This window comes from Radiomyces spectabilis (genome assembly GCF_025331425.1).
Source record: "Radiomyces spectabilis strain NRRL 2753 chromosome Unknown BYT42scaffold_13, whole genome shotgun sequence".
Taxonomy (NCBI): Eukaryota; Fungi; Mucoromycota; class Mucoromycetes; order Mucorales; family Radiomycetaceae; genus Radiomyces; species Radiomyces spectabilis.
Window position 1 is genome coordinate 959,134 of NW_026251938.1, and position 24,218 is coordinate 983,351.

The 24,218-nt window shown below is 42.2% G+C and overlaps 9 protein-coding genes and 1 non-coding gene across 10 annotated transcripts; 6 read left to right on the forward strand and 4 right to left on the reverse strand.

The window, feature by feature from the left end:
• Positions 1-383: 383 nt before the first annotated feature.
• On the reverse strand, positions 384-456 carry BYT42DRAFT_t127. The gene has a single exon. It is a non-coding gene; the product is annotated as a tRNA-Arg (tRNA).
• A 505-nt stretch (positions 457-961) lies between these two features.
• Positions 962-3,221, reverse strand: BYT42DRAFT_584959 (DNA primase large subunit Spp2). Its single transcript, XM_051569936.1, has 10 exons — positions 2,994-3,221; positions 2,748-2,934; positions 2,630-2,677; positions 2,495-2,567; positions 2,322-2,438; positions 2,114-2,251; positions 1,903-2,046; positions 1,724-1,831; positions 1,515-1,663; positions 962-1,427 (listed from the first exon to the last, which is right to left on the reverse strand). Exons 1-10 carry the CDS (start codon positions 3,175-3,177, stop codon positions 1,148-1,150), a joined length of 1,428 nt encoding a protein of 475 aa, XP_051419813.1. The 5' UTR covers positions 3,178-3,221; the 3' UTR covers positions 962-1,147.
• Positions 3,222-3,303: 82 nt separating this feature from the next.
• BYT42DRAFT_624423 (rab-GTPase-TBC domain-containing protein) lies at positions 3,304-5,129 on the reverse strand (the record flags this gene model as incomplete). The annotated part of the gene is made up of 4 exons (XM_051572396.1): positions 3,304-3,955; positions 4,026-4,418; positions 4,492-4,862; positions 4,928-5,129. The coding sequence occupies 4 exons, from the start codon at positions 5,127-5,129 to the stop codon at positions 3,419-3,421; spliced, it is 1,503 nt and encodes a 500-aa protein (XP_051419814.1). The 3' UTR covers positions 3,304-3,418.
• A 1,114-nt stretch (positions 5,130-6,243) lies between these two features.
• On the reverse strand, positions 6,244-7,571 carry BYT42DRAFT_595531 (Alpha/Beta hydrolase protein; the record flags this gene model as incomplete). The annotated part of the gene is made up of 6 exons (XM_051570861.1): positions 6,244-6,519; positions 6,590-6,652; positions 6,709-6,954; positions 7,039-7,188; positions 7,272-7,415; positions 7,503-7,571. 6 exons carry the CDS (start codon positions 7,569-7,571, stop codon positions 6,244-6,246), a joined length of 948 nt encoding a protein of 315 aa, XP_051419815.1.
• Positions 7,572-8,747: 1,176 nt separating this feature from the next.
• BYT42DRAFT_607945 (uncharacterized protein) lies at positions 8,748-10,230 on the forward strand. The gene is made up of 4 exons (XM_051571186.1): positions 8,748-8,998; positions 9,057-9,189; positions 9,249-9,376; positions 9,457-10,230. Exons 1-4 carry the CDS (start codon positions 8,855-8,857, stop codon positions 9,763-9,765), a joined length of 714 nt encoding a protein of 237 aa, XP_051419816.1. The 5' UTR covers positions 8,748-8,854; the 3' UTR covers positions 9,766-10,230.
• A 3-nt stretch (positions 10,231-10,233) lies between these two features.
• Positions 10,234-11,228, forward strand: BYT42DRAFT_584968 (uncharacterized protein). Its single transcript, XM_051569937.1, has 2 exons — positions 10,234-10,734; positions 10,829-11,228. Exons 1-2 carry the CDS (start codon positions 10,348-10,350, stop codon positions 11,111-11,113), a joined length of 672 nt encoding a protein of 223 aa, XP_051419817.1. The 5' UTR covers positions 10,234-10,347; the 3' UTR covers positions 11,114-11,228.
• Positions 11,229-14,488: 3,260 nt separating this feature from the next.
• On the forward strand, positions 14,489-14,671 carry BYT42DRAFT_465590 (uncharacterized protein; the record flags this gene model as incomplete). Its single annotated transcript, XM_051563506.1, has 1 exon — positions 14,489-14,671. A coding segment is annotated over one exon (183 nt), but the record flags the coding sequence as incomplete, so codon positions are not given.
• A 516-nt stretch (positions 14,672-15,187) lies between these two features.
• BYT42DRAFT_502960 (fungal-specific transcription factor domain-containing protein) lies at positions 15,188-16,483 on the forward strand (the record flags this gene model as incomplete). Its single annotated transcript, XM_051564865.1, has 4 exons — positions 15,188-15,472; positions 15,578-15,845; positions 15,933-16,001; positions 16,035-16,483. Coding segments are annotated over 4 exons (1,071 nt in total), but the record flags the coding sequence as incomplete, so codon positions are not given.
• A 2,043-nt stretch (positions 16,484-18,526) lies between these two features.
• BYT42DRAFT_549240 (uncharacterized protein) lies at positions 18,527-20,785 on the forward strand (the record flags this gene model as incomplete). The annotated part of the gene is made up of 3 exons (XM_051566057.1): positions 18,527-20,464; positions 20,495-20,517; positions 20,695-20,785. 3 exons carry the CDS (start codon positions 18,527-18,529, stop codon positions 20,783-20,785), a joined length of 2,052 nt encoding a protein of 683 aa, XP_051419820.1.
• Positions 20,786-21,915: 1,130 nt separating this feature from the next.
• BYT42DRAFT_115392 (Metallo-dependent phosphatase-like protein) lies at positions 21,916-23,866 on the forward strand. The gene is made up of 6 exons (XM_051562118.1): positions 21,916-22,175; positions 22,253-22,389; positions 22,452-22,532; positions 22,595-22,699; positions 22,782-23,214; positions 23,290-23,866. Exons 1-6 carry the CDS (start codon positions 22,028-22,030, stop codon positions 23,703-23,705), a joined length of 1,320 nt encoding a protein of 439 aa, XP_051419821.1. The 5' UTR covers positions 21,916-22,027; the 3' UTR covers positions 23,706-23,866.
• The last annotated feature ends 352 nt before the right edge of the window (positions 23,867-24,218 follow it).

Below are 24,218 nucleotides of genomic sequence, written 5' to 3' on the forward strand. Positions count from 1 at the left end.
TCAGCGTTTTGAATAAACAAGCACATCTAATCAATGCTCTCGTCGTTCACTTCACTTCCTCCAGTGTCGTGGCTGAAGCGGATAACGTCCGAAAATGGTAATCAGCTTAGCATCTTGCTAAGTACAACCATCCTTATCAAAGTTTTAGCCGCTCAGCCATTATCCTCTTTAAGAACATAGACCGAATAAGCACATATAAATATCTCCTTATAATTGACAAAAATAAAGCGTTATCTTTCCTATCCCTAATCCTCTTGTTTCCCACTCTGGTGATCTTGCCGGTATATCAGATCCGAGTGAAGTACGGCACCAGTTCGAGTTACAAGAACGACAAAGGCATACGACAAGTAAAAAAAAAAAAAAAAAAGCCAATTGGGAAAAAACGAGGCTACCAGGGGTCGAACCTGGAATCTCCTGATTCGTAGTCAGGCGCCTTATCCATTTGGCCATAGCCCCTCACATTTTTATAAAAATGCATTGTTATTGATTAGTAAAAACTAAAATACAGCAGTCACAACAGTCACATGCGGCGTGATTGGTGGAATGGCTAGGTTGCAGCGTTAAACAGTTTAAAAGGATTGGCGCCGTTGGCATATTCATGCATCAGATATGCTTTATTTTTCTCTTTCTGATAAATTTTGATGATTACTTGTTTCTGGGTATGGTCTACGTTCGGTCCTGTTAATGTTCCTTTATTTCTTCATGTGGGTTGCTTCTAACGGAGCACGTACGTCGTTATCGCTTTTCCCTATGATGTTCCTTTATAACCTACTATAAAAGATACGCTGCCGTAATACCGCATGAGTGGAAACACTCCGTGACATTTCTTCTATTTCCTAATGTTTGAAGTTTGGAGCATCCAAGGTTCTTCAAAATAACGTTGAATATCCAATGGTTCGAAAAGATAACAGTTGGAAAGAAAAAGGGAGAAGAAAAAGTGTCTGTCACTGTCTATAGGTTATTCACATTGATCAAGCGATCGTATAATTAGGTTGACGTGTAGACAAGACGTGTAGACAAGATAAAGAGAGAATTTTAGTATTTAACAGTATGAGCAAATTGGAGGGTTGCTTTCATTGCACTCAAGCGCGAATGAGCATGAATTATGAAAGTGTGAAAGTAATATGGAACATGGGAAAAGAATTATCTAGGATGCTTGCAGGTTGCGGCTCATTTCGTAATATTGATTGGGATGCTCGATGACTTCAACTTTGTCCGTGTGTTCGGGATGGGTTACTTCGAAATAGCGTGTGCAAGCGACTTGATAATGACGATCGCGCACGAGGTTTGTGATTTCACTGATATGTTGCTGTGAGATGCCATTCTTGTGAAGTCGAGCCTCGAGATTAGTTTGCGAAAAGTGCTTGAACGGACATCCGTGATGGTCTCCAGTGGACGGTGGATTGCCTTGAATGATCTTCATGCAACTGATATTTCAATGATTCAGTCACTGATAAAACTTTTTTTTTTTTTTTTTTTTTTTTTTTTTACATTGCATTACTGTGAATAGGTACCTGTAAGGCGCATAACTGACGCGCTTTCCTTCCAAACCATAATTATGTCGAATGTTGTATGCATATTCTTTTTGAAATTTGTCATCGGTAATGTTGGAGAATAAAGTGCGCCAGAACACCAGTGCTTCGTCGATGGACAACCCAATTGCCTAACACAAGGGAATATCAGTATCCTGATCCATCCATCGAAACGAGGACGGAAAGCGCACCTTCAAAAATAATCCGTACTGCATACGACCGCCGTGACGGAGATGATGGTCACGATGTAGAGCCTGGTTGAGATGCTGCATGCAAAGTGGAGCGTATTTCTCAACAAGCTATGACAATTGGCATAGAGGATTAAATATATCTTCATTACAGAAAGAGTCCTGATGTGTGATTTACTTACCGTATTCACGTCGGCTGCTTTTACGGTGCCTGTTGATTCATCAGTATCACCATAAGTCTTGCCCATATACTGTTTTTCGACATTCAGAAGAATAGGTTTCAGACGGTCATCTTCTTCCATGCGTGGTAAAGCTTTCGCAGTAGCCTATGCGTAACGATTTAGATCTGAAGGCTTTTTTTTGGGAATCTCTTCGTGAAATGCGTTACAATACCTCCAGGGCTTGTGATAAGCGATTACGGAACTCTTCCATCACTAAACTGATCTGTTCTGTTATCGGTATGTATGCTTTGCCGCGAGTAACGTACACATGTCGACGACTTAGGAGATCAGGGACTTTTTCGAAATCCACCTGAGTTTTTTTATGGTATTGAGTGAGCATGCTCGCGCGCTCTACACATGGATTCAGTTATTCGACAAACCTCAAAGAAAGTTTCGTTTTGCACAAATGTCCGAGTCGTTGTTTGATGTTTGACAGCTAACCATGTTGAACATTGCTCCAGTTGTTCTTGGATACGTTCTTTTTCTTTTGAAGTAAGCTAGACCAGAATGATCAGAATGCGTATCTTTAGTTGCAGCATGATAATCGACTTACGACTTTCCAATTCAGGTTCAGGCTTGCTAAAAACGCCTTTTTATCTTCCAACGTTTCTTGTTCAAATCGATGCCTGCGAACGAATTCGTAAGCATAAATTCTGCCAGTAACCATATATCTGATAGTGAAACCTACTTGAATAGCAGACACTCTTGTCGTAAGAACCATGCCCGTGATTCCTCACTGTCACCGATGGAAAAGCTTGTTAGTGATTCTCATGAGTGAAAAAGACAGTATTGAAAACTGAATTTACCTGCGGCAATAGGCGAGACGCAAAATAAAATGACTAATATGATCTTTGCGCCGCTCCTCAAAGAGATTCGGTGATCGTGAAAGGTTGGATTTTAGTGGCAAGTGCTTTTCTAGCACTTGGTCAATGTCTCGATTAAAGTCGGCTCCTCGCTTGTTTCGTAATGCCGCGTTTTCAATTGCCTTTAACACTAACACAAGATACAACGTCAGTATCAGTTTTCGCTCCAACGTTGATGTATCATTGTACCTTGAAGACGATCGAGGGCGAACAGTTCCAGTTCTTCAATGGTAATTTCGGCGGGTGGTGGTTTGAGATAAAAATTGAGACGAGTAGGGTATTCACTATTGAGAGAGTTCTCTACATAGATTGGTTGGCGACTAGCTGCTGCCGCTGCAGCAAATCGGTTCACTCCTTTCTTTTGTTTCAACATGGTGGCAAATAAAAAAAGGTTAACGCGAATTTCAAGAAAAGAAAGAGAAGCGCGTCTCTTGAAAATCTAAAATTCTGGGAACGCGCAACCAGTCACTGCGGAGAAGGAAAATATGAGGTCTCGCTGGCTTGATTCAAATAACCATACGCTTTATGTGCAATAAAAAAAATGCGGTATATACAGTACAACGATATCATGCAAACGGGGTATTCAGGTTGCTCATTCAATATATGGAATATTCTTATCTGAACGAGCTAAGCCTCTGTGCTTCATATAGCTTCTGTTTCATAACTTCGTACTGATTCTCACTGTCGGCGTATTTCATTTTGAATTCGATAAGTTGGCTTTCCACTTCAACCAGTTGATCTTCCAGCGCCGAATTTTGTTGTACTAGCTCAGAGTTCCGCCTAGCCAATTCGTCAAACTGAGCTTGACGGTCGACATTGATCGTTTTTCGGATTTTATCGATTTCGATCTGCAGCTGCAATACGCTGCGACGCAACTGTTGGTTCTCCTCGTCAAGCCGTGCCATATTCATTTTCGATTCAATAACTTGACGAGCCACTTCCTGGTGCTCGCTTTCCAGCATCGCATAAGCTTTCTCGATACGCTGTTTTTGGTCCGTAAGTTCACGGTTCTTACGTTTCAGCTGGTCTTCCTCTGAATGGAGCTTGGCTTCACGTTTTACTTGTGCTGCATACTGTTTCGATAACTTTGCTAAATGTCGTGAAGAAATAGTAAACGAATAGGCGTCCTTGACAAATCCATAGGCATCATTCTTTGAATTGCAATATAAAGTTCAGAATGAATGCATTATTTCAATGGGATTTTTTTTTCTCCAGGATTACCTTATATTCATCGTAGATATTTTCGGCAAAAAACGCGAGTAGCCCCTCGAATTCTAGGCTTAAGATGGTTTGCTGATTACGCCGCATCAAGGCAAGAGCAAAGTTGAGAACGATCTGTGAACCTTCCACAAACACCACGTCGTACACACGAAACACAAGCTCAAGCGGACATCGATAGGCAAACAGCGTCATAAACCATTGAGCAGCGTACATGGAAGGCACAACCCCTTGGGCATCCAGATGACGATGAACTTCAGGCAAGAAGTAAAGAAGCAGTTGGTTGAACTGATACAATCGTTCGTGCAATTTTTCCATGTGACGAGTAAAGAGACCCCGTAGACCGTAGCAGCTCATCATCTTGACAAGGACGCAAAATGCAGCTTCATCAGGCATCTATGCATAGGGGTGCTAGTGAGTATCTCGTATGGTAAAATCCATTGGTCTATTTGAGGAGCTCTATTTTTACGTGCAATAATAGGCAGCCGACTACAAATGGGAGACCTTGACAATATCCGACTTGTTGATCAAAGATACTGTACGCTTTGATGACGTTGAATAAGGCTTCTTGACCTTCACCATCGCGTTCTTTGTAAAATGAATGTGAAGGAAATGTGCGTGCGAGATCGCCTCGTATGAGCTTCTCGTGAGGACTGGTACGATGGAGAAGCTCCCGGTATTCCGTTTCAATGACATTGCTGTTGTTCTTGGATTTGGAGAAAATCTGCCAAAGCATACCACGAAGCGAGGGCGGGACACCTAGGCTCAAATTTTCCTTGAGCCTGCCACTTTCTTTGGACTTGACGCGTTCAACGTCAGAAATAACTGAACTCCAGAATTCTAAAAGAAAATGGGAATATTTCAGCTAACTTAGTCACACATGGTAGCGTTGAAAATCGATTTACCCCAGTCATAGTCGTCCATATCCGAATTTTCTTTCAGGCGGTCAAGACTTATCTTGCTTTCTTCCTTAAGTATTTCCGTTTCTTCATTGATCCTGTCCTTATGATGATCATCCTGAGATGTCCGACCAAATTTAGCAACCAGTTTGTCGTAATAACTGCTGGTGGATGGCGGAGAGGTACCAGCAGCAGTACCAGGCGGCATTAACAGCTCTGAGATGCGTTTACTTTGACGCTTTTGAAATACTTCGGATGGACGCTCAAAAGGTACTGTGCTATCATGAGGCAATACACGACTAAAAGGCGTGGGTGAAGAAGCCCTTTTGTAACTATTGGAAGAAATCGCAGGTAGTGGCGCTTCCAAATCCTGCTCATTCTGCTGGTTGGTTGGATTTTGCTGACTATTTATACTGTCACCGCCATTGATTGATTTCGTCGCAGGCGAGCGTATTGACGAAATAGGAAAAGGTTGAGGACAAGACAGAGTCGCTGCTCGAGAGCGTCGCGCTGGCACCGGTGACATGCTGCTTAACATTGTAATTTCATCTTTATCTTTCACGTTCAACGAAGGTAAAGGAGGCAGTCCCAAGATAGGTTGTCTGGATACTGTCATAGCACGTCCACGACGTCCTACAGCAGATGATTTCGGCGTATCAGGTATAGTAAAGTTAGAAAGGGGTGGTTGCTGGGTGGCGGTGACCATGGATAAATGGTCGCTCTTTGTCACAGTGGGTGTGGTTGTAGCCGTATCCACAGAAAGATCGGTATCGTCGTCGCTGGAGACACAGCTCACGTGTTTCTGTCGCATAGCACCAGCTGTTGTTTCTATTGGCCTTGTGTCAACGTCCATTGGCGGTGATTGATCTGCTCTTTCTTGCGGTCGTCGCATATTATCATCACTTTCGCTTTCGGAACCGCTGGTATCATCATCGTATTCGTCGTCCGTACGTACTTGAACTGTAAAACCAAAATGGTCCTGATATTCTGCTTTGTGAGGGTTGAGCAGAACGTCGTCTACGACTTCAAGATCGTAATCGTGTAAAGGAAATCTTTCCTCTTCATTGGCCGATTCGTACCGGTGATCGTCGTCGACATCGGACGATTCACTATGGGAGGTTGGCTTTGGGGAACTTTGGGGAGCCTGAAGCATTTGAAACCTGGGGAGCAGTTGCAGGAACAAAGAGTAAAGAAAAAGAGTCCCAGACGGATGTGACTCAAAATTTTTCAATAAGCGCCCAAAAAGGAGATCGATTACAGACAATTTTTCAATTTATTTTATATAAAAAAAAGACAGTCTTAAAAAATACTACGAATTCTATCTATACTCTGAAAAATGTTTCCGTTTGCCATGGATCATCAGGAGGGGTAGGAATGGCGGAGGATGTTTGCGTAGCGGTGGTTGTATGCGTGAGTGGGCCGTCTCGTTCGTCGACAAAATCCCAAAGCCCGCAATCGTCACATTCGGACTCAACGCCGCATTTCGGAAGCGGAAACTCTTCCGGCTTTTTGAGGATATTCTCAATCACGTCCTGCACGCGATGCGATCGAATATCGACACGCCAACCATTATCATTCACAGTGTCCCACACACATACCTATCAATCAAATGATAAATTTTCAGTCACTATATGATTGGAAAGTTTTATGACGGATTTCTTTACTCACCTTGCCTGTGTGGCAACGCGTTTCCATTGCAAAACCTCCGTACCAGCAACTGCTGACTGGACCCTGAGAATGGTGTTACTCAATACAGTTGAACGAAAAAAAGGTTGATGAACCCTTACCGTGCATACTCCGACAAAGATAGGATCGGCGGTGTGCCCAAAATGCCAAAGTGGCATTTTGGCTGCACCAGGACCATGCGGTAAATGCAGGCGAGCAGAAGCAAGGCGATCGCCAGGGCTTTCAAAAGTGACGGTGGGAATACCAAAGGTTTGGCCTACCATACTGGCGACTGCTCCTCCCAATGAATGGCCGGTCAGCCAGATGGTGGCATTGGGAAATCGATTACTAACGTCGCTAAAGATTTCCTGCAACCCAAATTAAAAAATCAGCATTGGTCCAGTCGATCGAACCAGTCATTCTAGGTATGATGACACACACGATTTCCTTACCATGGCATGATCGTAGTAAAGCTCTGTGCTTGTTAATTTTTTTTCTAAGCAAAAACTTTCACAAAGATATTCGTTCCCCTGATAGCAATCACATACTGGGGTCCAGGCGCGACTGATACGGGCACAGCAGCAGGAAAATAGCATATTATCCTGTACAAAAAAAAAAAAAAAAAAAAAAAAAAAAAAACGAGTCAGAATCCATTTTCCTCAAGGCACGATGTACTATATTTTACATTGATTTTATCTTTGACCCCGGTCGGTCCCCCTGTCCATAAACCTGCACTTGTGCCCTTGATACTGATGACCATCAGCGTATGGTCTTCGTTGCTGAACACATGACCTCGTATTCCATCGGATTCCCATCCAAAAGAAGCATTCTATCCATACAAAAATCAATAGAAAATAAATAGGTTAGTCTTTGTTAGATTAGTGATATTCCAGCAGTATAACCCTTGTTCACTAACCACTTGCCACGGAGCACCAATGTCGTACCAGTCTGTCTCGTTGGTTTCGGAGTAAGCATTGTTCGTCATCATGGCCAGCGCCAGAACTGATTCTCTGTCGGATACGTTGGGCAACAAACCCCAGTCGGTTTCCATATCAAAGCCGTATCTGCGGATTCCAGAAAGTGTCCGCCATCGCATGAACTGGCCTCTGTCGTGAAGCATGCGCAGATTCTGCACCATAAATTCAGACGGACGATCCACCTGATCCAAGACTGGATGAAGGAGATACTTGGGTTGAGTATCGAGTGCCATTATTTCTGCAGGAACGTCGTGGCGGCGAAAAAGCTTTGGAATAGGACCATTAGCCGATGCATGGTGGTATATTGATTTCAGGACCAGTGTCTCTCGTTCCAGAGGGGACGTGTGGTCGGGTACATGAAAGTGCGCTTGATGCGGGGTCTGAAAGGCGATCACTTGGCATAACAGGCACATGCCTGCAAACAAAGGAATACCCAGCAGCTTATTGATTTTCATGTAGACAGATATGTGGGCTAAAAATTATTGATATTACAAAAATAAAAAGAAAAAGCAATTCAATCGCTCTGTTTGGATCGCTTCATGCTCAAAAAAGGATGCGTAGTTGATGGTCAGGTGGTTGGAACCAAAAGAGGACACGGGTCGTGACACCTGGCATCATTGGCATTGTTCTGATACGATTGTCTTGAGAGTGAAATCATGTGACATAAAGGTGAACCGTTTGAGAACTTTCTTTAGTGTTCTAACGATAGGATGGGCTTCATTCCTTTGAGAAACATATTATCATCAGTTTAATCTTTACTTGCAGGAAGCTCAAGGAAAGATTCTAAGCAGCACCAGTATCGCAGCCACGGTCATGGAACAAATCAGAGTCACAGAGCTTTCAAGTTTTAATACGTTTGTTACGATAGAGCGTTGACGTGTCTGCAATCTATGGCTCCCAATTTATCCTATACCCTTGCGCGGAAGCATCCAATGATAATGAATACAGTGGTAGGCCATCTAAAGCGGGTTTTTATTGTAAATAGGCACAACTCTATCAATTAGAGATGTCGCATTTAGCTTTTTTGTCGCATTCGCATACATTACAATCGTTATTTTCATTGATTACACTGATTGGATATCTAATTTATATGCAAAAACACAAGCCATAATAACTAATCTTTGTAAACAAAGAAGGTGATAACACTTTTTGTAAAAGAGAAACGAAGTAGTTTTGGCTGGCGTTGGGATGAGAGAGGTGTCTGGGTTTGAATAATTGAAGTTTATGAAAATAGTCACATTGATGTTAGGCAAGAGCCTTCAGCAAACCACAGTTCCATTTGTCACTGATCATGAAGACTGTCCGAGAAGATCATCAGAACCGAAACGCACCGCCTAAGCAGGGGTTGAAGAATAAAAGAAGCAATGTTGCGGCTCCTGACAGTCTTTCGAAGATCAAGAAAAGAATCCGAGATTACAAGCGATTGTTAAACAAGGTGAGCAGGTGGGGATCGGGACATGGCGCATAGGATTTTGTCTGATTTCGATTTCTAGGGAGCTGGCAATGCGAAAATTAAAGTTCAAACGGAACGACGATTGAGGGCTTTGGAATATGAACTGGGCGAGAAAATGATTGACGAGAGAGAACGCAAAATGTCAAAAAAGTATCACGGTGTCCGACACTTTGGTACGACAGTCTACGATGAACCTAATTGTGATTCACCTATTAATGATCCACTCTTCTAGAGCGCAAAAAGGTTTTACGCAAACTGAGAAGCAAACTGGGTGAGTTGGATGCTACGAAAGATCCTGAGCAAAAGGCCGAGATCGAGGCCGAGATTCAGGAGTTGCAACTCGATCAAAGATACATCGATGTAAGTGTGCTTTTTCCATCAAGTGTATTCATCAATTATTGCGGGAGCACCGGTTGTAACGGACACGCTTGTTTCTCCAGAATTACCCAATGACTTTACCATATGTGGCGTTATTTCCCACTACCAACGCGGATGATCCGGAATCGACCAAAAAACGCAATGCCATCCGCGAGAGAGTGAGACAGGCTTTAGAGAATGAGGCGGGTGACTTTTCGGATATGCGCAAAGAGTACCGTAGCAAGTATAGAAACATACTCGTTAAGCAGGGCAGCATACCCGAAGCCAAACCACTGGCGGATGAAGAAGAAGAAGGCGCAGTGGTGGATGAGGTTGAGGAACAAGCAAATAGCGATGAAGATATCAGGGAGGCAGATGACTTTTTCGAGTAAAAGTCTTTTGCTATGGCTTTATTTTTATTTTTTCCATTCACTTTACACATTCATTTTTCTATCCACATCATTTTCTAAACACGGCTCATATTTTTCTTGCTCAATCTTTGCACAATGGATTTTTGTTTGAACTCTGACGAAACCGCACGGCATTTACAATACTTCCAACAAAGGAATGGCAATACCGAGCGGTATGCGTACTTAAAAGGATCATGCGGTGTCCAATAGATCAACCCGAATCGAGAAGGCGCCCAGTCACTTACCACTATCATCTCGCGTCTTGGGTTTGCTCATTTCTTATTACTTTTTCTTTGTCCAGCGTGCTCTATGACAACCGTAAAAGCATCCTTATTTGACGTATCACGACTCTATAAAACTGTGGTCGACTTTGCCCAACCCCACGCCTTGACCATACAATTGAGAGACGACATTTTTTTCTTGATTGAATACGATACTGATTTTTGGAAAACCAAGGTGGACCCGTGTGACGGTTTCCCTGATTGATAGCAGTCACAACCAGCATCCTCTTTTCTGTTTTTTCCCCCTGTCCTGGGTTTCCGTTCTCGTTCACAGCACCGCACGATGAGGAAGCCGATTTACTCACTGACCCGTAAATTGGGACGTATGTCCTGGAACAAATATAATCTGTACAATATTGCGACCAAGCAGTTCCCCAGATTACATGAGAAAACTTTGTACCAACAGAAATGGATCTCCAAGCGAGAAACTCGAGCTTATCACGGTGACGAAGTGACCGAAAAGCAGTTCAAGGCCAAATTCTTTGAATCCCGATTGCCTACCGTGAATGCTGCAGCGTCCAACGTTCCTCATCCTCCCGTTGCTGTACTCACCTACGCTGAATTGGAAAGACGTTTGGATTTCATTGTGTTCCGTTCCAACTTTTGCCCCTCCATTTACGCTGCTCGTCAATTGTGTGTTCACGGCAAAGTCAAGCTTAACGGCAAAAAGGTAACTATCAGAGGCTGTTTTGGCTGTGCCATGAATGGTGTAATATGTGTGAATGGTGATCACTAATGGGTGAAATGAAAACGATCTCGGTTAGATGGCATTCCCTTCGCACAAAGTGAAAGACGGCGATGTGATCTCGGTGGACCCTGATGCCATTCAAATGCTGAAAGGAGAAAAGGGAACCGAACTCGAATATGAACTTAGACCATTCTCTCAGCCATTCTTGTTTGTGCCGGAATATCTTGAAGTGAATTACAATACCTGTCAAACTGTGTTCCTGAGATCACCGATTTCTCGACCTGGACGTTCCGAAATTCCTTCACCGTTGCCTCCCAACCTGCATTCATTGGCATACGAATACTACACTAGAAACAAATAATCGTTGCATCTTTGAATGATCTTCCATTCTTTTTTCTTTTCCACATTTCCTTTCTTTTTTTTTTATTTGGTTTGTAATCATTTTAAACAAAAAAAAGTCGCTATTTAATAGTCAAAGTCGTTCAAACGCTTTTAAAAGCTCTATAGTGATATGATGAAGCTCTGATCTATTGTCGTCTTTAATATTTCATGATGATCACCGAAACACAGCGATGTGATAGAATGTACGATCACAGTATGAATCCATGTCACGCCTGCAAACGATAGGCTTACGCAAATTGCTTGGATCCACAAAAATAAAGCGATGGTCCTAATGCAAGCCGCAAGCTGACCCATAAACCTGAGAAATTATAAATGCCCAATTCTATCGTGTCCGTCGCAGTTGGCTTGACATGATTTTTCTGCATTTTGACGGGCTTCACACGAATTACATATTTTCTCATTTTTTAAGGTGAATCAACTCGGAAAAGCGTTACGAACGAATGAAATTTCAGACAGTCGATGGATGTAAACGACTTTGAACAGACCTTAGTTCCGTTTTTTTTTTCTAATAGTAAGTTCTGTGATAGATGGACGTAAACAGGACAAGCTAAGCGGAGTAAACTAGATGAAGCTATCGCTTCAGCAAGAATATTATCTAGAGGCAGGCAGAGTAATGATCTTGATTGTCAGAGTTTCTAGAACCGAACCAACATGAACTATGTGTGACGTGTGGGATACTGAAAAAAAAAAGAAATTCCAGATCAATATTTATGGTAAATTTTCTGCTCACTGGGAACGATTATGATTCGTGCTTTGAACAACGAAAAAGAACGATATGCAGAACTCTTCAGGCAGAATCTCGAATTCCGGAGCTGCCATATGCGGTTACCCCAGAAAAAAGCTTTCTCCTAATAGATCACATCATATGCCGGGTAGAAGCAAGGATCACAGGCGTATAAATCCAATCAGCATACAATCTAGTCCAACAATCAATGCTTTTTCAATATATCGCACGAGACATGTTATATCACAGCCTCATATGAAGCAAACTAAAATTTGATTCGTTTTACAGCAGTACTTGCTGGAGATTCACATAAGCATAGAAGACAGAAGAAGTAATTCAAGAGACTATTCGCATGATCTCTATTCATCATGAGCAGCTTTTTATTTTCCTTGGACAAGATGCATTCATTATGCATAAATATAAGCAGTTTACACATTACCCAAAAAATTGGGTGGTCTATTCATGTGCCCAAACTGGAGATAATTCCAAAACTTTTTAGTCAAATCCAAAAAAAAAGAAGATAGTCTATTTCACAATAACAGACAATAATGGAGCGGAAGATAAGGCGAGGTATGGGCTTATCTGCTGTCTTTCCTGAGATAAAATAAGCACACCAAGCTAGTTTACCGTCTTGGCGTTTAACTCATTATGGAATCGTTATCAATGAAAGAATAATGACCGCACGTTTCATGATAAATTATCTGCTACGTGATCTGAAAGCTGCATCATGATGAGTCGATTGAATAGGATGACAAATACCGTTGTCATTCTAAGGAGTATTTTGCTTTGTAGAGATGGAGTTCAACCAAAATCTAGATCCTCGGCAAAAATATCATTTCATGCTCTCACCATGCTGATGACAATATGATGGATCGACTGATTCGTGTAACCCCAAAGTCTATCTGCGAAAATTTTCCATGGCTTGGGAAAACTAACATCGTTTTAGTAAAGAACTAGCCTGATCCGAAAGCAAATGGTAACATGAGCATGTCAAACAACAGATAACTTTGTCTTCTCAATATGCGAATGTTTGAATAAACCAAGCCAAAACTATCATTGACGGATTCCAAATAGGATGATTTCATATCTCATAGTTCTTTTTTACTTTGGATGGATATACAACGTGGAGAATGGGGATTTTGAATGCAGAACGCATGTGACACACGTTTGTTCCGTCTGAGCGGGACGGCTGTGCACTCCTCATTTTTTTTTTTTTTTTTTTTTTTTTGCTGTTTGTTGCCAGTTCCGCGGAAGATGTCTGGAAGACGTCCGTTCTAATTATAGATGCATCGTGTGCAAGTTTCTTTACAATGGAGTCCCCTATTGATTTTTATTCAAAGAGAACAAAAAAAAAAGGTCAAGTGACTTTAGAAAGAATAAGTAAGCATCTTGGTCTTTTGTTTATCTACTTTTTATTTCATCTTTTTATTTTTTCGATGAAGAATAGGATACAATGTTTGAATAAGAGAAGTTGCTTCGGAATCAGCTCCGACTTATTGACTGTGTTACAGAATCGGTTGAATCTCACAGCAGGATTATGCATTCTGTTTAAAGGAATGAAACGAAAAAAAAATAAAAAAAATCCCCATTTTTCGCTGCGAAAGGCATTCATCTGCCTAAATTATGGCAAACACTGTGCATGATGGATTAAACTATTATACGGCCCCTTAAATTACTAAAACTGTTTTGGCAAACCCCATTCAGTATTTTCTCTTTTTCAACTTTTTTTTTTTTACTGTTCCGCGGTTGGAAGTTGAGGAAAGTCAAGGGAGGAGTTTCCCTTCCCAAAAAAAAAGGCACAATGAGGGGAAACGAAAAGGAGATATCAGGTACACCACTAGGTGGGATGGTCAAAAGGCCAAAAAACAAGGTAAACACCAAAAATAGTAAAAAAGAAGTACAACGCATGGATGATTTCTTTCAGAGCCGGATAAATGTATGCACCGCTTGTATTCATCATAATGATTTTATATTTTTGTAATATCTCACGTATAATGCGCCATGTCCTATTATGTATTAGAAACATGTTGAAATTGTGTTAATCTTGACATCCATTTTTCTTGAAATAAATTAAGTAGTAAGAAATGTTGATGTGAAATATGGTATTTTCATGGCTACAATCGAAGCAAAAATAAACGTTGATGAAGAAAGAAATATCATCTTTTTTTTTATTCCTGTTTTGAATATCAAGACATACAAACAAGGAAATCAGAGGGGAATGACCCTTTTTTTCATTGAGGTGAGAGAGAAATTACCGATTGGTTACTCATTCGGTAACACAACAGCCGGCTTATCCCATCCCCCACACGAAAATCAATGGGACCAATCAGCGTGTCTCCTATTCTTTGACCTCTTTCTCGTGGGTGTCCATTTTTTGTTGTTAGGCTATATAACACTTGGATTACTTCTCTCTTTTTTTGTCTTCTTTTCTTTTCTTTTCTTTTTTTTTTTTTTTTCCTTTGCCGTCTACCTTTGCAAGCGAAAAATCTTATAAAACACAATCTCCGTCTTCTATATGAACTTGCTAAGATGTCGAAAACCACTCACGGACTCTCAAAATCATCCTCGCAACAACAACCATTAACCACTCCTCAGCAGACAAAGAGAGTAAAAGTAACAATGGCATGCACCATTTGCCGTAAAAAAAAAGTCAAATGTGACGGTATTCAACCTTGTTGTATGCGTTGCAAATCGTCCGGTCAACCTTGCGAATACACAGACCCACCTCGGAAAAGAGGACCCCCCAAAGGTTATGTGGAAGTCATTGAGAATCGAGCTCATCGCATTGAATCGCTGCTGAGCAAAGAAGCTCACTGCAACTCAGGTAAAGCTTGGCGAAAAAAAGATATAAAACATAGGAAAAAAAACTCAATTACATATATGGCTATATTCATTGATTTATGTCATATTGACCCACCTTTTTTTTTTTCTTTCCTCTTTCTGAACAATGAGCAGTGTGGTCCACATGTCCCACCGCGTCGTCAAACGAACCTGTTTCTGAAACACGAGATGATATTGTCAAAACAGAAGACATTTCAGAGACACCGGTGTCGACTCAGCCTGTGGGAGAGTTTTCCTCATCTGCAGTGAATACTATTCTCAACTTGGTCACGGGAGCAGCTAACGACACTCTCAATACCAAGCAGGCTGTGGATAGTTCCGTTCCAGGACAGGCTGTACGTTTCTTTGCGTCCTTTTTTTTCGTTTCATATGGTGTTACAAGGGGAAAACAAGTAAAGACACAGATCACTGATAAGGTCCTTCTTTTTATGACTCCTCTAGGGCAGCAATGGCAATCAGTACGATTTTATGACGAGTGATACTGTCCCACAATCAACCGCAACATTGTGGGCAGATAATTTCTTTGCCTATTTCAACCTGTTCTTCCCGATTTTATCGCGGCCCCACTTTATGCATCAACTCGTAACTCAGCCACAGAAAATGGATCCCTTACTTCGGAACGCTGTGTTCGCGATCGGATCCCATTACACCAAGCACGTGCATGAGACTGACTGTGTGAGCCGACAATTTTTTAACCAATGTCGATCCATGCTCCATTTATCATCGGGAAAGCCCACACTCTCTTCACTGCAGGTAATTTATCAGAAAAGACACGATGATGGAATGTTTTGGATATGGCTTTTGGTTTCGGTAGACAGCCCTGAATCCCTGACTCGTTTCTTTTTTATTTCTTATAAGGCATTGGTGATCATGTGCTGGTACAGTTATCTCCAGGACGATATGCAAACGTGCTCAGAGTTACGATTGACCCTCATCGCTTGCTTACGGGAACTGAACCTTGGGTGCGATCCTGGCACTTCGTTGGATACCGTCAACGTGGAATTACGTCGCCGAGCATTTTGGACAAGCTATGTTATCGATCAGTGGCTGACGGTGTGTACTGGGCACCGTCTGATGAGCTTGCGAAGAGAAAAGTGGGATTGCAAATGGCCACAACTGGAAGACAGTCAGCTCTATGCATTGGATAGTCGAAAACTAAAGTGGGAGGGCCATGCGTGGTCATCGACGGCATGCCACGATATATCAGCCGAAGCGGCCTTGCAGGTGACCGCGTTTTCACAGATGATCAAGTTGGCGCAAATCATGGGAGACAGCCATGAACGTCTGTATGCAAATCCTCCCGTCTCTTTCACAGCGCATCAACAACCGTTGGAAGCCGCTTTGACCGAATGGTTACTCAATTTGCCTTCCTATCTCGAATATGGCAAATCCGACGATGATACGCCGCCTTCGCCCATGGCCAAGATTTACCGCATTCTCTATTATACCGTGCAGATCATGTTACATCGTCCGAGCTTTGACCATCCAAATGACTTTAGTCGCAGTATATGCATGACAGCCGCCAATACAATCATTCACGTGGCAGAACAGATGCACTGGCACGATCAAGTGCGTTACCTTTACAACACCTTCAACACCTCGCTTTCGCTCGCCACTTCCATCCATCTCGATGCCGTGCTTCACGCGGGGTTCGATAACGTGCCGGCGAGAATCAATCTGGCCAAAAGCGTGCGTCTACTCAAGGACACCAATTGCACCCTTTTACCCCAACCGGAGTTTGAACATCTTTTGGATCACTTTCTCACGGATCGCTGTGGCATTATTCTGGAACAGCAAACACTGTCGACAATACCTGCCTACGTCAAAAATTTGAAACGGGCCTCCACCTTTCATCCTGACGAATCGAGTCCTAAGCGCCGATCCATTCCTTTCGACCATGAGTCACCGTCCTCTTCGATCTCTTCCACTTCCTCTATATCCGAGATTGATTTGGATCGCTTTTTCAACGAGAACACCATCTTATCGGATCTTCTCTATGCACAAATGACACCCACTGATCCCAACTTTTTTCAAGCCTTCGATCCCCTTCCCAATGACTGGCTCGGCCATCCTTCGGACCTTATGAATATTATGGAAAATCCCTCATCTACTTACACCCTCACACCGTCCGCCGAGTCGTTTACTTCTTCTCTTTCACCTGACTCGAGTTTTTCTCCCTCTCAATCGCCGGTGGTAGCAAGTCTGCCAAAGAAGGAGGACTATAGCAAGCTGCTGACGGATCCTGCCGTAATCGAAGTTTACTCTGCAGCAGAGCAGTTTCTTTTCGGAGCATGCCTGTGACCATCGACACACTCTATTGTTCTGAATCCAGCTTTTTGTCTTTCTCTGTTTCTTTCTATCTCGGTCCATTTGCTATTTTTTCTTTCGCTCTTTTTTTGCTTTCCTTTTTTATAGCAGCTGCCTGGTTCTTCTCTCGCTACAAGTTGGTTTTCCCTTTTCTTTCTTCATTGTGCATATGCTATCGCGCGACTTTCCTTGTAATTATCCCATTCTTTCTTCTCTCTTCTTTTCTATTTTCACCTTTCCCTTTTATTTTCCTTTTTCGTTGTGAAACTGTACAAAAAATTAATGCATACATTGCGTATACGTTATATATTCCCACTCAGAGGATCTTATAATATTCTCAATTGCACCACTACTATCCTTCCCTTATGATCTTATGAAACTTGTTTCCTGTTTCTATTCTTTCTCTATTATCTTTTTATATTCCTCCAACTTTTTTTTTTCTTGTCACACACCATTTTCATGATCACACCAATGCACACCTTTCACTTTTTATAATTATCATCAACGTCATCAATACTTTCTGGCAAAAATACAATGTATACCCTCGCTCCATTTTCATAAAAAACCAAATAGTACATCATCTAATGATCCAGCGGTGGTCCTTGAGCACAATATGCCACTCATACCGCTGTCACCGGCTCCCAATATTTCACCTGACTAGTCACGCTGCACCTTGGGTATAATTTTAATATGTGCCCTTGTGACCATGTCGTATAATCTGGTCTATTATAACATTTTTTGTCAGCTTCTGAATTTTTGCCAGGACACTCTCTTTATTCGACATAAAATCAGGCAAGTGGGCTTGATGGCAGTGACTTAAAGGGTTCAACGTGAATTGGGGAGGAGCACTCACTCGTTCCATACCTTTGGAATTCCCATCACATTTATTCAAATCAGTACAGCTCTTAAAAAAACGCGAATATTGTGTTTTACAAGGAAACAATAGTGAATTTCATGGATTCAGCAATTGATAAAGGTCCACTCATATAAAAAAGAAACATCCGATATCAGTGATAACCGTTTTGATCATGTCATTCACTCACTGCTTTGCATAGTATTCGATTGCCACTAGCTTTTTCAGTGAAAAAAAAAAAAAAGGCAAGAAAACTTCTCCTGGAAATATAGATTATGCATCACGGTTGGCTACAGAGGCAGCGACTCCTGCATGGTCGAGGCTGGTTTTTACGTTTTTGCCTAAAATATGGCGTGTTCCTTGGCTGTCAAGTGTCAATCTCAGTGGCTTATTGTTTCATCCACGGTTGTGTAAAAGCCTCTCATACTGATAGCAAAACAGGAACGGTGGGTTTTGGAAGAAGATTACCAAAATGATGCCATCAGCGATGTATATATGTCTTTGAGCAAAAGCTAATATGTTCATGATATCAACTGCTAAACGAGTTGGCTTTCGTTTCCTGGTCCATCCCCAAATCCCATCGTTCAAAAAAAACATTGAAAACCCGACCTTTTCAGGCTTTTTCCCAATACGCTTTCTTTGAACGTATGATTGTCCAAGCTCGTCCTTCCGCACCGTCATTTTCGAACAAAGAGCAGGCATTGGAGCCTCGTCCAAGTTCGTTTGAACGGTTTCTCAAAGAAGCATTGGATGTCATCTTTCAGCTACGGGTCAATGTGGATTCAGCTTTATATGGCGGAGACGCGCACGACGATGGCGACACGGACGACGGCACGGTGACTTGGAAACTTCACCTGTCACCTCCCATGCTCACACTCGATACCAACATTCAGACCATCTCGGGACTGGAACAAGTCCTGGAACAACTGCGAGTCAATATCACTCCTCGTCCACCCAAGATCAGAGCCCCGCGATCGGTCTCGAGTAGGCATTTCATCCCTTCGAGTCTTCTACGCGCCGTCGAAAGTAGTATACGGTTATCGGCCATACTCAGCATACCAAAAATCAATGTTTTCCGAAAATACAACTCGCAACTCCTCATGCGACAATGTGTGCAAGCATTTACCATGTGCGATGGGGCCTTCTTTTTGGATTCCACCAAACTCATGGCCGACATGTCACTGGTCATGTCGCACGCCGACGCACCAAAAACGTATCCGACCGAAACACTACTGGTCCTTAGTATTTGTTCTCTGAGCATTCGACATGCATTTATACACAAACAAGGTCACCCCAGCGTCGCCACTGGCTTGGCCCATGCCTACTACTCTCAGGCACGCATGTTGTTACAGGATTTATTTGATGTGCAGCATATCTCGGTGATCCAATCGCTTCTCATCTTATCGCTATTCCCGTACGGTCATGTCGACATGTTTTCTCCAGCGCGAATATCATCGCCACTTCTTACGACGGCCATTCGCGCAGCACTCGGCATGAATTTGCATCGGATCGATGCCACTGATCAACCACCCTCCAACGACGTAGAATTGAAGCGACGAGTGGCGTGGATACTCTTTTGTGCGGATTACTTTGCAGATTGGAATACGACGGGCAATACCGGGTTAATTGATGTCACCTATTGGCACGTGGATTTTGTCCGCCCCATTGCGGGCGAACCTCTCGCACGTCGAGTCGAGTATTTCTCGGAATACTGTCGCATGGTCACACTAAGAAAACTGCATTTGTTCGGTACATCCTATATGATGACGCAGAGATCGTCAAAAGCCATGAAACTCGCTGCCGATGGCCAGTTATTCCCAATGTACTTCAACACCCCGCCGAATTTCGCATTGCATTTAAACCCGGAGGAACGGTCCTGGCAAAAAGAGGATCTGGAGCCTCTGTTACTTCATCGATTATACGCTGATACGCTCATCATGACACATGTACCGTTTTTACCCCGTCGCTATCTTGCTAGTTTGGATAACGAGGCGCCAACGAGGGAAACCGACATGAAAAATGTTTATCAACGCATTGTTCACTTATCCGGATCGACATCCTTCGTATCTCCTTTCCCATCCTTTCCCCCTTACACATCCCATGCATCTGGACCTACTTGTTCTTCTTCATCGTCATCCCAAAATCCATTCCCGTCATCCATGGCCGCTTCCGAATCCAATGCGGCTCTGGAACTTCATTGCATCCTCGGTATTCTTACTGCCGCTCATCAATATACCCATATCATGGAAGCATTGGTTGTCATTGATCCATTAGGGTGTTTTCAGTCGCCTGTGCATGGAATTCTCATCATCGCGTACGTCTCCCATATGATACAGACGAACTGTCAAGACCCGGACGCTATCGTGATTTGCCGCGTCAATCTGGTTCGCTTATTGCGTATCTTTCAACAAGTGCGAAACGTCTACAGTGACCCTGCTCTTCTCTATATCGAACGCCTACTATCGCGATGGATCACTTCACTTACCGATGGGTCCACTCCGGTCTTACGACAACAAGTCATGCAACGGCTCAACGCTGTACGAGAAAGAACCAATTTACTTATGGAGAATAGCAGTGATGTGAATGTAAAAATAGAGCCTTTTGAAGAAATATAGGATGGTCAAATTGCTATACCCTCGTAAGAACAAAAAAAAAAAGCCCTCTTTTCGTTTTCGTAATACATATATTCTCGTCTCTCATGATATTTGCTAGTCATTGGGATTCCATCATGTTCGGATTGAGTATCTTTCCATATCCTGAAACCACTTGTACATGCTAAAATGACTGTATTTTGCTTGGTTCCTTACTTTTAAAGGATTGGCGTTGTTAAGGGTCTTATCATTAGTGTACTTCTACCAATGGCCTCAACCAGATCTGGTCATAACATTGGTGTGATTGATCGTTGAGAACCAAAACAAAGATATTAATCTGAAACCGACGTTTCGCTGGTCATGAAATCGTTCACAGCTGTCATTTTTTTCCCCAGCAGATCATGGTTCCCTGTTAAGAAGCAACGTGTTTGTCCCATAACAATGACTAAGCGCGTTATATAGATGATTAACCCAAGTTCTTGTCGTCCTCTATACAGTAATGTGATCGTCTATGCCTTGTTGACATGGAATAGAAAAGTCCCGCTGGCTTTGCTGTGTTGTAAAATAAGGTGCTGATCCCTTTTTTTTTTTTTTTTTTTTTTTTTTTTTTTTTTTTTTGGTTTTAACACCGAGATGTTGGGAACACGGAGTATGAAAATAAAGAAGATTTGTGATTTCAGTGGCGATCCGTGGGATCATGGTTCATGCAATTCCAGATGAGACAAGTTAAGTTGTCACAAGGCTTCTTCTCAAATGTTTGTTGCTCCCGTTGAGACAACTATCAAGCTAGATTTTCATTCTAATTATCACAAAGAAAAAAGGGGATGCTGCAAGTATTGCACGACAAGCTTAGCATGAACCATGCACCTAATACAGCATCACAGGTCAGGGATGAGCTTCATATTAAGAAAAATTATTTCGCCAGTCATATCGGAGCCATTTTCATTATAGAGTAAGCTTTCCAATGGCGATCCTGATCTTATTGAAAAACCGCACACAAATCAGTGCACGGAAGCTCGCTTATTATCCGCGGTGCCCATGGCAACCTCAGTTTAAACAATGACCAGTGACAAAAATACATTCAGTTGTTGTTCATTTAAATATCCATTATAAACAAATGGCTTCATTCAATTAGCATACAGTGTAGTCATGTCAAATGTTGACCTCTACTGTTTGGCAACAGTCGGTCCTAGGACAGGCACCCGTTCACGTTCAGCTTGATCGGCACTCCGAATTTCAGGCACGGCTATACCGTTTTAGGAAAGAATAGGTGAATCAAATTAGCATTGAGTGCGGACCTGAACCATTTTGTACCACTCAGAACATGATCTTTAATGAACCCACGGTGGCACGACCATTAATTGGTTTTCATCTCCATCGACGGACAAGTCGTCGACCCGCCAATCACGATCTTTCAGCCTAACAAATAGTCGCGATACTAAATGAATCAAGGTACCCTTTTTCATTGTATAAAAGGCTCATACTTACCGACATTGTACCACTTTACATTTTTTTGTCAAGTTTTCCAATTTTGGGTTCTTCTTGCGGTGAAAAACCATGCTTTGTCCATCTGTGAAGAAACTTGTGCTGGCCGCTTTTCTATTCGGTATTCCTCTGAATGCTTTGCCCTTGGAGTCCCATCAAGCGTTGGCTCCTCGCGCCGCTAATAGTGGCCATTTGAAGGGCAAATTTCTTCACGTTACAGGTACTTTTGATTGAATATTTTATTTTTTCTTCAAAAATCTCTTGTAATTGTATATCTAACCTATCACTTCATGACAGACATCCATATTGATCCCAACTACATGGCTGGCTCGGATCCTGACCAATTGTGCCATCGCAAGAGTGAAGATGACGATGACAATACTGCGGGCAAATTCGGTGCTTTGCATACCAAATGCGATTCCCCTATTCCCTTGGTAAAATAAGAAAAGTCCTATGGTCATACATTGGAGCACTGTTAACACTGTCGATACTTTAGGTCGAAGCCTCCTTCAAATTCATGAAGGAATCCTTGCAAGATGTGGATTTTATTATTTACACGGGTGATACGGCGCGTCACGTAAGACGAAAAATGGAATCTGTTTAATTAGCTTTCTTCGTAACATGTGAAATAATTTCTAGGATCGTGATGACGACAAGCCTCGTACAAAAGACGACGTGTTGCATGACCACAAGGCCGTGGTGAAATACTTTATGGACACTTACGACGTCGGAGACATCCCTTTCGTAAGTTCCGCATTTGAACGTGAATTCTTGCATATTGAGTTGCGGTGGGTCTGACTTTGAATGCTTTGATTGAATGATTTAGATTCCTACAATAGGCAACAATGACCCTATTGAACACAACGAAGTTGTCAAGAAGGATGCGCTTTTCGACGATCTCAAGACGATCTGGAAGCCGTTCCAGCTGGATCTGAAAGATAGCTTCGACAAAGGTGGCTATTTCTATCAAGACGTTATTCCAGGCAAGCTTCGCGTGATCAGTTTGAATACCATGTTTTTCTACAAGAAAAACGACGACGTTCCCGATTGCGACGAGAAGAATGGACCTGGTGCCGTGCACTTGTCTTGGTTGGAAGACGCATTAAAGGATACAAAGAAATCAGGCTCCAAAGCCTACCTTATCGGCCATGTTCCTCCCAACGATGATGACGACGAAAAGATCTTCAAAGACAAGTGTCACTCCAAATATATCAATCTCTTGGGCAAATACAGCGACGTAATTACCGGTCATTTTACAGGTCATACCAACGGTGAGTGAAAAAAAGGAAAACGTATGTCAAGAGACAACATGAAACTTACGCGTATATTGGCAGACGATATGTTATCAGCTGTTGTCAAGGACCACGGTGACTCATACGGTCATGTCTCAGCCGTGCACAAGAAAAAGAAGTTGAAAGATATCAATGCTGACAGGGCCGTGACCGTGATGTTCAATGCTCCCTCTATCCTTCCTTCCAACAATCCTGCTATTCGAGTCTATGAATATGACACTGGTTCCGGCGATTTGCCCGCAGGAACGATCAAGGACTGGAACCAGTACTATGTAGATCTCAAGAAAGCCAACAAGGAAGATAAAGTCACCTACGAGAAGGAATACCAAGCTTCCAGATTATTCGGCATCAACCATTTTGATGCGGCGGGTATCAAGAAGATCTTTAAGAAGATTGCCACTGACAAGAAGCTTAGAAAGCAGTATTCAAAATATGTCAAAGTTTCCAGAAAAGATTGAACCATTATTAGATAATTCAGTATAGATTATTTGCTTTACAATAACAGGGCTGGATCCTTGTCATTGCACTTTTGTACTTTTAAACTGTTATAAAGTTTTTTCTCTATTATCCTCTGAATTTGTTTTTCTTCCTGTGGTCAAAGAATAGTTTTTAGAATCTTTCGAAATAATCCAACATGCCTTTGCATAAAGGAAAAAAGAAAAAGCTATACAGCATCTCTCCCATATTGCCTGCCATTCAGCAGAAGAGTGGGATTTAACATTTAAGTTTTTCACTGCCGAATTGAATCAAGCGATCGTCTTAAACAAACTACCAAGTCTTCACCAGAAATACCAAAAAAGAATATTAGGCAAAGATTGTAAAAGTTTAATATCTAAAAACAGAGCAAGAAGCAGCTTTCCAAAAGAAAGGTCATCGGAAAAGGAAGTTTGTCGCACTGCATTGTCCACAAATTAGACAAGCCACCACTTGAAATCCAGCTGCATTTTTGTGACTTACTCTTTCTCGACCCT